This window comes from Pinus tabuliformis, chromosome 3_2 (assembly GCF_031772625.1).
Source record: "Pinus tabuliformis cultivar Carrire ecotype Pingquan chromosome 3_2, CPIR1, whole genome shotgun sequence".
Classification (NCBI taxonomy): domain Eukaryota; kingdom Viridiplantae; phylum Streptophyta; class Pinopsida; order Pinales; family Pinaceae; genus Pinus; species Pinus tabuliformis.
Genome location: NC_142302.1, coordinates 122,556,346 through 122,569,458, shown reverse-complemented (window position 1 = coordinate 122,569,458; position 13,113 = coordinate 122,556,346). Strand labels below are relative to the sequence as shown.

The following is a 13,113-nucleotide window of genomic DNA, read 5'->3' as shown; positions in this document are numbered from 1 at the left end:
CCATGGTTCCCTCATACCATCAACTAATACCATGGGCCCATTACATTATTATTAACTACTTGTGGTCCCTTACATGATATGGGTTAACCACCTTATTTATTACTATGGCCCATCCCATCATTACATTATTACCTTGGGTACCTCCCTTGGTACCCCATATTATGCCCCCTAGGTATATAATATTCAACAGATCCACGCATAAATATAAAATCTATGGTTGGAAATGCAGAGTTTGAAATAGGAGAAGGCGCCCAGGCCGGAAGTGCATGAGGAGGTGTGGTGCGTAAATTGTAAAGGCTAGGGCTACGATAAGGATCATTGTCTGATATTCAAAAACTACTTAACAGTGGGGGGACCAACGCCGTTGCGACCAGAGGCACAAGCGGGGCCAAGCGCGGCACCCTTACTCTAGTGCGCAATTTGTTAGGTGGGAGGAAAGCACAACATGGATAATTGTCACCTACTGCAAAAGTTTACCCAAACCCCATAGTAGCTATTTTGCAAGTTTTGTAGATCAGTGGGCCACGATGAACGAGACTGTCGTAGTTATGAGTTGTTGATGGATCGAACATCGGCCTATAGGATGAATACCGAGGCGCGAGGTCAAGATCGAGATGCAGCGATAGCGCGTGGTGGGTTCCAAGGTCGAGGATGAGGACGGGGAGGAATGGGGCTAGGAAGGGGCCGCATGCAGTTAATTTGTTACAACTGCAGAGGACCAGGACACTACGCGTAATATTGTACTAATCCAACTAGAATATCATGCCCCTATTGCGAGCAATTCGATCACGAAATGATAGATTGCCCCACACTGATAGCGCAGATCCGTGAGAAAAGGGCAACACAACCCACAGCGACGTAGAACATCCAAATGATGAGGTCCGAACCGCGCAAAGAAGAACCCAATGTGAATACGATGCTTAGAAGTGGCATGGCCACAAGGGAGGATAAAAGGACACTAACAAAGGAAGACACAGGGATTCGCAAGGAGACATGTCTGGAAGCAAGGAAGAGCTTCGCGAAGTTCTCTACCCCAGGTAGTAGGGATCAACCCGAGCCGGAAAGGGATCCCTCGATGCTAACTACCTTTTTAGAGACATGCATGAAATTGCATTGTGACAATAGGGCGGTTAAAGGCTTACAATAATTGATAGCTAGGTGCGTAGGATTGGGTGAACCACGTGTGGTCCGAAAATTGGGGAAACATGCTTCGCGTACTAGAAGGGAAATGCGATTAACGGTGCAGATTGGCGACTATGAGAAGGATCAGATCATTCTAGACTTAGGCTCGGATGCAAACGTGCTACCTAAACAAACTTGGGAACGCATGGGCAAACCCACACTACAATGGTCTCCTATTCAATTGCAGATGGAAAATCAATAGAAGATCCTCCCCATGGGAAGATTGCAAGGAATTACTGTAGATATAGAAGGCGCGAGCACACAAACAGACTTTGAGGTAATAGAAATCGTGGATGAAAGTATCCCTTACCCTGCGTTGTTAGGGATAAAATAGGCCATAGATATGAATGGGGTCATTAATTTAAAGAAGTGGAAAAGGATATTTGAGAAGAAGTCACTCCATGTAGTCATTCCGCTAGACCAAGCTGAAGGACTGCGTTACACTGAACCCGTGCGTGATGAAGGAAGTGATGATGAACTGGATTGTATTTACAAGATTACTGCACGCAATCAAGATTGGGTCAATCCAACTACAGAAGGCAACATATCGTGGGAGCGTGCAGAGTCCTGTATTGAAAATGCAGATGAGGAAGACGAGCGGTGGTATAATCGGCTGAACGAAGTAACAATGTTAAATTGCAATATGGTGACTAGGTCACTGTATTTCATAAGAGCTCAGGATAGTGAACTGTCGATGTATGATGGGTTGACCATGGTAGATGAATACCTAACCAAGTTTAAAAGTGTGGTACTAGTGCACCAACGGTTCGATGCGTTAAAATGGGCATTGCTCGCGATGCCTACACGTTGGTGGGGAACACATGAAGGAACCTTTGAAGACTAGCGCGACTGCAGGCGAATGATGCAGATAAGGTTTGGCAAGCCGGAACTACGAATAACTAAAAAGTATGATGGACGTGATGACCCGCGCAGGCATCTTACTAGATGGACCCAGGCTTATGGAGAAGAGCCTCAACCAGAGTGGGTACACTTATTTTATCACACCTTGGACGTCATCCCAAGGAATTGGTACACTGAAACAGAACTCCGACATGGTACAGGCGAATGGGATATCTTGCATGAAGGGTTTTTATTGACATTATTGTTTGAGGACCAATGGATGGACACTGTTGATGATGCATTGCAAGTGGTGAAGGCCGCCATTTTCAAGGTACCACTAGAACCAGAAGAAATAGTGACGCCAAACTGATCACGTCTGTTGAGCCAAGCCCTAGAATGTTACAATACGTAGATAGAAGATGAGGAGGACGATCCTAGAAACTTCAATATTTCGGAAATAGAGGGGAATCGCGAGGTTCACAGACCAACGATTAAGGACCCTGACATCACCGCGCTGCTGAAAAAAAAACAAGTGAACATTGGTATGGACGAGGAGCTGAAGTATGCAATTCTTGGGGACTATTGGGATGATTCCACGGTGGAGAAGGTCGTCGAGTTATTGCGAGAATATCAATATTTATTCCCGACCAAAATCACTGAGCTAAAAGGGATCCTCGACAACCTAGGAATAATGAAGATAACTCTGAAGCCGGACGCGAAGCCAGTCAAGCAGTGACCTTATCGGTTGAATCCAAAATATAAAGCAAAGGTCCACAAGGAGTTGGAAAAAATGCTTGCAGTAGGAATAATTGAACCAGTGGAGGAATCTGACTAGGTAAGTCCAATGGTTGTACATGAAAAGGAACAGAAGGGAGAGATTCGCATCTGTGTGGATCTCAGGAAGCTCACCGATGCAGGTGTTAATGATCCATTCTCGACGCCATTTACAGATGAAGTACTGGAAAATTTGGGTGGACAGGGAGTTTACTCCTTCACGGATGGTTTCTCGGGGTACCACCAGATCAAGATTGTGTCAGAGGATAGGAGTAAAATGACTTTCGCAACTGATGGGGTTGTTTTTAGTATACGGTGATGCCCTTTGGACTAAAGAATGCACCGGCGATATTCTCGTGCATTGTGGTAGCTGCATTCAAGGAATTTATACATAAGTTCTTAGAGGTGTATCTTGATGATTGGACTGTATTTGGGCTAGTTAAGAAACATACTGCGAGTTTATGGTTAATGCTGGATACGTGCCGATGACATCAGATTGCGCTAAATCTAAAGAAGTGTACTTTCCTCATCCCCTTCGGGAAATTGCTCGGCCATGTGGTCTGCAGGCAAGGCCTCATGGTGGACCCGGCAAATATTGCTATCATACTCAATCTGCAAGCACTGCGAAGTGTCAAGCAACTGCGTGCCACACTGGGACACACTGGTTACTATCAAAATTTCATCAAGAGCTACACACAGATCATGACATCAATGTAACAGTTGTTGAAAAAGGATGCTACTTATTGCTGGAATGAGGAATGTAACAAAACCCTGGAAACACTCAAGGAAAAGATGGCATTAGCTCCTATCTTGGTCATTCCAAAATGGGACATCGAATTTCACGTGCATGTTGACACGTCGTGTATCGCATTGGGTGCGCTACTCACACAGGAAGGCACGGAAGGCATTGATCACTCGATCGCGTTTGCAAGTCGACGATTGTCCAAAGCTAAGAAGAAGTACTCCACTACAGAGCGGGAGGGACTGGCGATGGTGTACGCACTCCAGAAATACTGCCACTACCTACTTGGAAGACACTTTAAGATGTATACTGATCACTCTGTGCTCGAATACCTAGTGAATAAGGCTGTGTTGGGGGGGCACATTTGTAGATGGTTGTTATTATTTCAGGAATATGATTTTGAAGTCATCGTAAAACTAGGACGTCTAAACGCAGGCCCAGATCACTTGTCCCGAATTGAGAATGGTGAAAAACCCACAAACCTAGAGGAGGGGCTACCTGATGCACAACTCTATTCAGTGCACGTCGCGGATGGCCACTTTGAGGATATCATCCACTTCTTAACCACTAGAACCGCACCGTAGGGATATTCAGTTCAGCAGAAGAAAGAATTGGTGAGCTAAATGCTTTCTCTAAAACATAGTCTTTCTAAAATCTACTTGTTTGGACCAAATTGCTTGTAGAAACATAATTTCTTGATATTCCTGTTGAGACATATAGGTAAAGTGACATCCTTTGCACTTGCTTATGTTGATGATACCTTCCATTTTATTGAGAAAATAAAAATAATACTGCATTTCTCATGAAAATAGGTAGATGGTACTTGAGCTCCAAAACTCATATAGTGTGGCTTTAGGGATATAAACTTTATAATACTTTAAAATACATTATTTTTATTATAACAATCATTTAGTTTGTTGAAAACAATTAGAAACTACTTGAATTCCAAAAATCACATGGTGTAGGTTTGGGGATCTAATCTCTTAATTCTGCGAAATATACCATTTACCTCATGACCACCATCCGATTGAAGGTTAAATATCTACTATTAGGTTAGACCTAGTTGAAGGTTATATATCTACTATTAGGTTAGACCTAGTATGTGGAACTAAAACACTCAACCTTGTAAAAAATATTGGCTTTTAGGAGGTAAAATCCTTTTTGTTGGAGTAATTGAAGGGACAAACATATAGGATAATGACTTGGTAGCATCGTATAGCATTTTTAAGGAATCTTGAAACAAGTGGTAGTAAAGACTATTTAAAAATATTTTTGGTAGTAGTCATAAATTAAAAGTTAATATTTATCTCAAAAGTAGTTATGCACCTTTATGGCATTAGCTCATGGTAAAGTGAGAGTGAATCTACATGGTTAACAATCTTGTTAGATGTCATTTTTAGATGTATATATATATTTATCTCATATATTAATACTTTCAATAATAATAATAATAATAGGAAGAAGAATGCATAGAACTAACATGGGATCAGTTACAGATAAGGGGGATGCAAGGGCCTTCCGTTTGCTGCATATGTGAAAGACAAACACAATCGATGGAACACTTACTAAATATTTGCAGTTACAGTGAGGATCTATGGCAGCATCAAGTTCAACGTTTCGTCCATAGAGACAAGGATCAAACAAGTACGAAATTAACATTGGAAAAATGGAGAAGGAAGCCTTATCAGAATCCCATCCTAAACCGAGCCTGGCAGATATCCCTTGGATTCCTGCTCTGGGCAGTGTGGAAGGAAAGAAAATGAATAATTTTTAAAGGGGAAAGAGAACAACAATAGAATTATGGGGAATGATAGTCCAGAACATTCGAGAAATGATTCTTGTAATGAACTGGTACCCAGAAGATTGGGAAGCCAACCTACAAGAAGGTCATATACTAGTAAGGTTAACCCTGAATCCCAGCATGTGATGGCTAATTCATGGAAACAGAAACCTACTCCATGTGACTCCCCAACCCTCTTCGTGTTCCTCCAGAAAGAGTTCATAAAACTAAACTTCGACGGAGCAGCTAAAGGGAACTCGAGGGCTGCAGGCTCAGGAAGGGTGTTCCGAGACCGTCAAGGCAACACCATTTTCCTGTATGCCATGGATTGTGGAATAGGGAGTAATAATGAAGTAGATCTCCATGCGTTAAAGTGGGAGCTAGAAAATGGGCTGGATGCAAACCCTTAGTACAACGTCGAAGAAAGACCTGGAATGGGCTAGTAGAAGTGGGTGCAGTATTTGTCCCCGCGATCGGGGAGAGGAGAAAGTCCAAATTTGGTTTTGGCTAAGTTTCACTAAGGGGATTCACTAGCGAAGGGTAGGAGTTTCGCGGCCTAGTGACAAAACTGTCCTCTGGTGGGATAGGGTAAATCTTTGTCTTGCTCTCTGGGTTGGTGAAAACCAAGAAAGAAAGAATTTTGGGAGATCGGTTGGCAGGGTTGGTAGCATAGGACACTGAAGACGTAGGGTGGTCTTGCGGGAGTCGGAAGATTGGGAAGCCAACCTACAGGAAGGTAATATACTAGTAAGGTTAACCCTGAATCCCAGCGTGTGATGGCTAATTCATGGAAACAGAAACCTACTCCATGTGACTCCCCAACCCTCTTCGTGTTCCTCCAGAAAGAGTTCATAAAATTAAACTTCGACGGGGCAGCTAAAGGCAACTCGAGGGTTGCGGGCTCAGGAGGGGTGTTCCGAGACCGTCAAGGCAACACCATTTTCCTGTATGCCATGGATTGTGGAATAGGGAGTAATAATGAAGTAGATCTCCATGCGTTAAAGTGGGAGCTAGAAAATGGGCTGGATGCAAACCCTTAGTACAACGTCGAAGAAAGACCTGGAATGGGCTAGTAGAAGTGGGTGCAGTATTTGTCCCCGCGATCGAGGAGAGGAGAAAGTCCAAATTTGGTTTTGGCTAAGTTTCACTGAGGGGATTCACTAGCGAAGGGTAGGAGTTTCGCGGCCTAGAGACAAAACTGTCCTCTGGTGGGATATGGTAAATCTTTGTCTTGCTCTCTGGGTTGGTGAAAAACAAGAAAGAAAGAATTTTGGGAGACCGATTGGCATGGTTGGTAGCATAGGACGCTGGAGACGTAGGGTGGTCTTGCGGGCTTCGGGCAGAGGGGCAATTCAACTGCTCATGGGAAGCAACCTGGAAGATGGATTTGTCTCTATCTTGCAAACCTTTGAGGGAAGCGAGTGGAACCTAAGAGTCAACTAGGGTAAAAGAAATAAAGAGGGCATGGAGTGGATGAAAGAGACTGCACCTAAGCAGTCTCATCCAGAAATGGGGAAACATGTTGGGAATTTGGGAAGGAAAAAGGCCAATTCTCAGGGCAAGTATCAAAGAAAAAACATAAGGAATTATGTGAAAACCAAGACGAAAACCTAGATCATAAATTACTATGTGTTCACCATGGAAAATTTAATTACGGTTCATAATGTCTTAATTTTGGTTTCTGTTATAGGTAGCTTAAACACTAATGTGCATAAGACTCTAACAGCACAAAACTTGAACCACACCAGTGAGTACCAGGCCCCGGTCCATGATTGTCATTCGAATAGGAAAGAAAGGAGCAGTGAGAAGACTCAGATGGCGAAGGAAGGAAACCAACAGGGAAGGAAGCGGAACAGAAGATCGGGAAAGACAGAGAAAAAGATGAAAGGCCTGGCATCATCTACAAGCAAAGATGTGAGGAAAAGAGGAAAGGAAAGCATGCAGAATCTAATCAACGCCTACTATGTAGGAACCCCAACCGAGGTGAAAGTTGTCATCTCTGAATGGGAAAGAGAACTAAATGCTAACATCGAAAATGAAGAGATTTGGGTAGAGAAATGGGAGACAATAGTCAAGGATCCAAGCAATACCAGACGTCGCCAAACTTTGTTTCGGTAGACCATCCAACAGTATTAGGTTATGAAAAACATCCTGGCTAGAGCAATGACCACCTACAAGGAAAGAGAAGAACCAGAAGAGAACATGCCAACAGAACCAAGTCTAAAGGATCTTCAGAAGGAGATAATTTTTGTTCAAATGTAGTTGTATCATAGCAATCTCTGTCTAAACCGAATCTCCAGACTATGATGTAAAGTGAAGTACCGGGGTCGAGTGCGAAAGCCTCGACCCCAGTTGATTCTTCAGATGAATGAAGCAATTATGCTAGTTAAATTTTGTTTTGATGACGGTTAGCAATTACTTTTTCAACATGAAGCATATAGAATATAAGGTAGGCAATGTAGCATGGATGATTAGGATCACTTTATTTAAATTTTGGAGAATGTTTGATGCATAGAGGTGGGCAATAGACCTGGTTTCCCAGGGGCTAGTTTTTTGAAACCAAAAACATTATTATGAAATATTAATAGAAATGGAGATGTACCAAGCTTACACAAAAACAAAGGAAGAAGAATAAAGTTTGGAATTAGTTAATTTTTATGTTTATTTTTAATTTTGGCAACGTGAAATCTTTCATGAGGTATGTGGTTAGATTCCCATCCTTATTTATTACCTATTTAGCTTATATGCCTCCACTGATTTATATGAATGTACTAGTGTTTTAATGATATAAAATTTGATATTTTAACAGTATAATAATTGATATTACCTTTTAATTGGGATTCATATTACATTGAATTTTATTTATTTTAAGATTAATCTTATAATTTAGAATTTGATATTAATTATCATACATTGTAATACTTGATATTTATTTCTAACTTACCTTAATATTATTTTATCTTTTATTTATTTTCAATATAATCTCATATAGTTAACAAGTTTTAAATTTATAATGCATATAAAAAATTTACCTTAATGTAAACTTGTTTTGAAAGTATTTGTCCATCATTCTAATACTAATTATAATTTATTAAAAACCTTTAAACTCTCAACTTGAAACCATAAACTTTTAACCATTTAGACTTTTATTTTTCTATTTATCTTACATTTTTTATATATATATATATATATATATATATAAACCCAAATTATTTCATTTTTTTTAAATGATTCCTTAACTCAAAAAACTTTTTTAGTTTACCATTTTATTCTATAAATTTTAAGTGTGTTTTTCCTTCTTCTTTTTAATAATAATAATAATAATAATAGGAAGAAGAATGCATAGAACTAACATGGGATCAGTTACAGATAAGGGGGATGCAAGGACCTTCCGCTTGCTGCATATGTGAAAGACAAACACAATCGATGGAACACTTACTAAATATTTGCAGTTACAGTGAGGATCTATGGCAGCATCAAGTTCAACGTTTCGGCCATAGAGACAAGGATGAAACAAGTACGAAATTAACATTGGAAAAATGGAGAAGGAAGCCTTATCAGAATCCCATCCTAAACCGAGCCTGGCAGATATCCCTTGGATTCCTGCTCTGGGTAGTGTGGAAGGAAAGAAACCAAATAATTTTTAAAGGGTAAAAAAGAACAACAATAGAATTATGGGGAATGATAGTCCAGAACATCCGAGAAATGATTCTTGTAATGAACTGGTACCCAGAAGATTGGGAAGCCAACCTACAGGAAGGTCATATACTAGTAAGGTTAAACCTGAATCCCAGCGTGTGATGGCTAATTCATGGAAACAGAAACCTACTCCATGTGACTCCCCAACCCTCTTCGTGTTCCTCCAGAAAGAGTTCATAAAACTAAACTTCGACGAGGAAGCTAAAGGGAACTCGAGGGTTGCGGGCTCAGGAGGGGTGTTCCGAGACCGTCAAGGCAACACCATTTTCCTGTATGCCATGGATTGTGGAATAGGGAGTAATAATGAAGTAGATCTCCATGCGTTAAAGTGGGAGCTAGAAAATGGGCTGGATGCAAACCCTTAGTACAACGTCGAAGAAAGACCTAGAATGGGCTAGTAGAAGTGGGTGCAGTATTTGTCCCCGCAATCGAGGAGAGGAGAAAGTCCAAATTTGGATTTGGCTAAGTTTCACTGAGGGGATTCACTAGCGAAGGGTAGGAGTTTCGCGGCCTAGAGACAAAACTGTCCTCTGGTGGGATAGGGTAAATCTTTGTCTTGCTCTCTGGGTTGGTGAAAAACAAGAAAGAAAGAATTTTGGGAGACCGATTGGCAGGGTTGGTAGCATAGGACGCTGGAGACGTAGGGTGGTCTTGCGGGAGTCGGGCAGAGGGGAAATTCAACTGCTCATGGGAAGCAACCTCGAAGATGGATTTGTCTCTATCTTGCAAACCTTTGAGGGAAGCGAGTGGAACCTAGGAGTCAACTAGGGTAAAATAAATAAAGAGGGCATGGAGTGGATGAAAGAGACTGCACCTGAGCAGTCTCATCCAGAAATGGGAAAACATGTTGGGAATTTGGGAATGAACAAGGCCAATTCTCAGGGCAAGTATCAAAGCAAAAACATAAGGAATTATGTCAAAACCAAGACGAAAACCTAGATCATAAATTACTGTGTGTTCACCATGGAAAATTTAATTACCGTTCATAATGTCTTAATTTTGGTTTCTGTTATAGGTAGCTTAAACACTAATGTGCATAAGACTCTAACGGCACAACACTTGAACCACACCAGTGAGTACCAGGCCCCGGTCCATGATTGTCATTCGAATAGGAAAGAAAGGAGCAGTGAGAAGACTCAGATGGTGAAGGAAGGAAACCAACAGGGAAGGAAGAGGAACAGAAGATCGAGAAAGACAGAGAAAAAGATGAAAGGCCTGGCATCGTCTGCAAGCAAAGATGCGAGGAAAAGAGGAAAGGAAAGCATGCAGAATCTCATCAACGCCTACTATGTAAGAACCCCAACCGAGGTGAAAGTTGTCATCTCTGAATGGGAAAGAGAACTAAATGCTAACATCGAAAATGAAGAGATTTGGGTAGAGAAATGGGAGACAATAGTCAAGGATCCAAGCAATACCAGACGTCGCCAAACTTTGTTTCGGTAGACCATCCAAGAGTATTAGGTTATGAAAAACATCCTGGCTAGAGCAATGACCACCTACAAGGAAAGAGAAGAACCAGAAGAGGACATGCCAACAGAACCAAGTCTAAAGGATCTTCAGAAGGAGATAATGTTTGTTCAAATGTAGTTGTATCATAGCAATCTCTATCTAAACCGAATCTCCAGACTATGATGTAAAGTGAAGTACTGGGGTCGAGTGCGAAAGCCCCGACCCCAGTTGATTCTTCAGATGAATGAAGCAATTATGCTAGTTAAATTTTGTTTTGATGACGGTTAGCAATTACTTTTTCAACATGAAGCATATAGAATATAAGGTAGGCAATGTAGCATGGATGATTAGGATCACTTTATTTAAATTTTCGAGAATGTTTGATGCATAGAGGTGGGAAACAGACCTGGTTTCCCACGGGCTAGTTTTTTGAAACCAAAAACATTATTATGAAATATTAATAGAAAAGGAGATGTACCAAGCTTACACAAAAACAAAGGAAGAAGAATAAAGTTTGGAATTAGTTAATTTTTATGTTTATTTTTAATTTTGGCAACGTGAAATCTTTCATGAGGTATGTGGTTAGATTCCCATCCTTATTTATTACCTATTTAGCTTATATGCCTCCACTGATTTATATGAATGTACTAGTGTTTTAATGATATAAAATTTGATATTTTAATAGTATAATAATTGATATTACCTTTTAATTGGGATTCATATTACATTGAATTTTATTTATTTTAAGATTAATCTTATAATTTAGAATTTGATATTAATTATCATACATTGTAATACTTGATATTTATTTCTAACTTACCTTAATATTATTTTATCTTTTATTTATTTTCAATATAATCTCATATAGTTAACAAGTTTTAAATTTATAATGCATATAAAAAATTTACCTTAATGTAAACTTGTTTTGAAAGTATTTGTCCATCATTCTAATACTAATTATAATTTATTAAAAACCTTTAAACTCTCAACTTGAAACCATAAACTTTTAACCATTTAGACTTTTATTTTTCTATTTATCTTACATTTTTTAATATATATATATATATATATATATATATATATATATATATATATATATATATATATATATATAAACCCAAATCATTTCATTTTTTTTAAATGATTCTTTAACTCAAAAAACTTTTTTAGTTTACCATTTTATTCTATAAATTTTAAGTGTGTTTTTCCTTCTTCTTTTTAATAATAATAATAATAGGAAGAAGAATGCATAGAACTAACATGGGATCAGTTACAGATAAGGGGGATGCAAGGACCTTCCGCTTGCTGCATATGTGAAAGACAAACACAATCGATGGAACACTTACTAAATATTTGCAGTTACAGTGAGGATCTATGGCAGCATCAAGTTCAACGTTTCGGCCATAGAGACAAGGATCAAACAAGTACGAAATTAACATTGGAAAAATGGAGAAGGAAGCCTTATCAGAATCCCATCCTAAACCGAGCCTGGCAGATATCCCTTGGATGGAAGATATCCCTTGGATTCCTGCTCTGGGTAGTGTGGAAGGAAAGAAACCAAATAATTTTTAAAGGGTAAAAGAGAACAACAATAGAATTATGGGGAATGATAGTCCAGAACATCCGAAAAATGATTCTTGTAATGAACTGGTACCCAGAAGATTGGGAAGCCAACCTACAGGAAGGTCATATACTAGTAAGGTTAAACCTGAATCCCAGCGTGTGATGGCTAATTCATGGAAACAGAAACCTACTCCATGTGACTCCCCAACCCTCTTCGTGTTCCTCCAGAAAGAGTTCATAAAACTAAACTTCGACGGGGCAGCTAAAGGGAACTCGAGGGTTGCGGGCTCAGGAGGGGTGTTCCGAGACCGTCAAGGCAACACCATTTTCCTGTATGCCATGGATTGTGGAATAGGGAGTAATAATGAAGTAGATCTCCATGCGTTAAAGTGGGAGCTAGAAAATGGGTTGGATGCAAACCCTTAGTACAACGTCGAAGAAAGACCTAGAATGGGCTAGTAGAAGTGGGTGCAGTATTTGTCCCCGCGATCGAGGAGAGGAGAAAGTCCAAATTTGGTTTTGGCTAAGTTTCACTGAGGGGATTCACTAGCGAAGGGTAGGAGTTTCGCGGCCTAGAGACAAAACTGTCCTCTGGTGGGATAGGGTAAATCTTTGTCTTGCTCTCTGGGTTGGTGAAAAACAAGAAAGAAAGAATTTTGGGAGACCGATTGGCAGGGTTGGTAGCATAGGACGCTGGAGACGTAGGGTGGTCTTGCGGGAGTCGGGCAGAGGGGCAATTCAACTGCTCATGGGAAGCAACCTCGAAGATGGATTTGTCTCTATCTTGCAAACCTTTGAGGGAAGCGAGTGGAACCTAGGAGTCAACTAGCGTAAAATAAATAAAGAGGGCATGGAGTGGATGAAAGAGACTGCACCTGAGCAGTCTCATCTAGAAATGGGAAAACATGTTGGGAATTTGGGAATGAACAAGGCCAATTCTCAGGGCAAGTATCAAAGCAAAAACATAAGGAATTATGTCAAAACCAAGACGAAAACCTAGATCATAAATTACTATGTGTTCACCATGGAAAATTTAATTACCGTTCATAATGTCTTAATTTTGGTTTCTGTTATAGGTAGCTTA

General features: G+C 40.2%; 1 protein-coding gene across 1 annotated transcript; it reads left to right on the top strand.

Moving 5' to 3' along the window:
• The first annotated feature begins 12,065 nt into the window (after positions 1-12,065).
• Positions 12,066-12,455, top strand: LOC149180120 (uncharacterized). Its single transcript, XM_089413775.1, has one exon. The coding sequence runs from the start codon at positions 12,066-12,068 to the stop codon at positions 12,453-12,455; it is 390 nt and encodes a 129-aa protein (XP_089269901.1).
• Positions 12,456-13,113: the final 658 nt, after the last annotated feature.

Excerpts from the sequence above, each read along its gene's own strand:
- LOC149180120 (XM_089413775.1), top strand. The coding sequence starts at position 12,066 with ATGGGGAATGATAGTCCAGAACATCCGAAAAATGATTCTTGTAATGAA.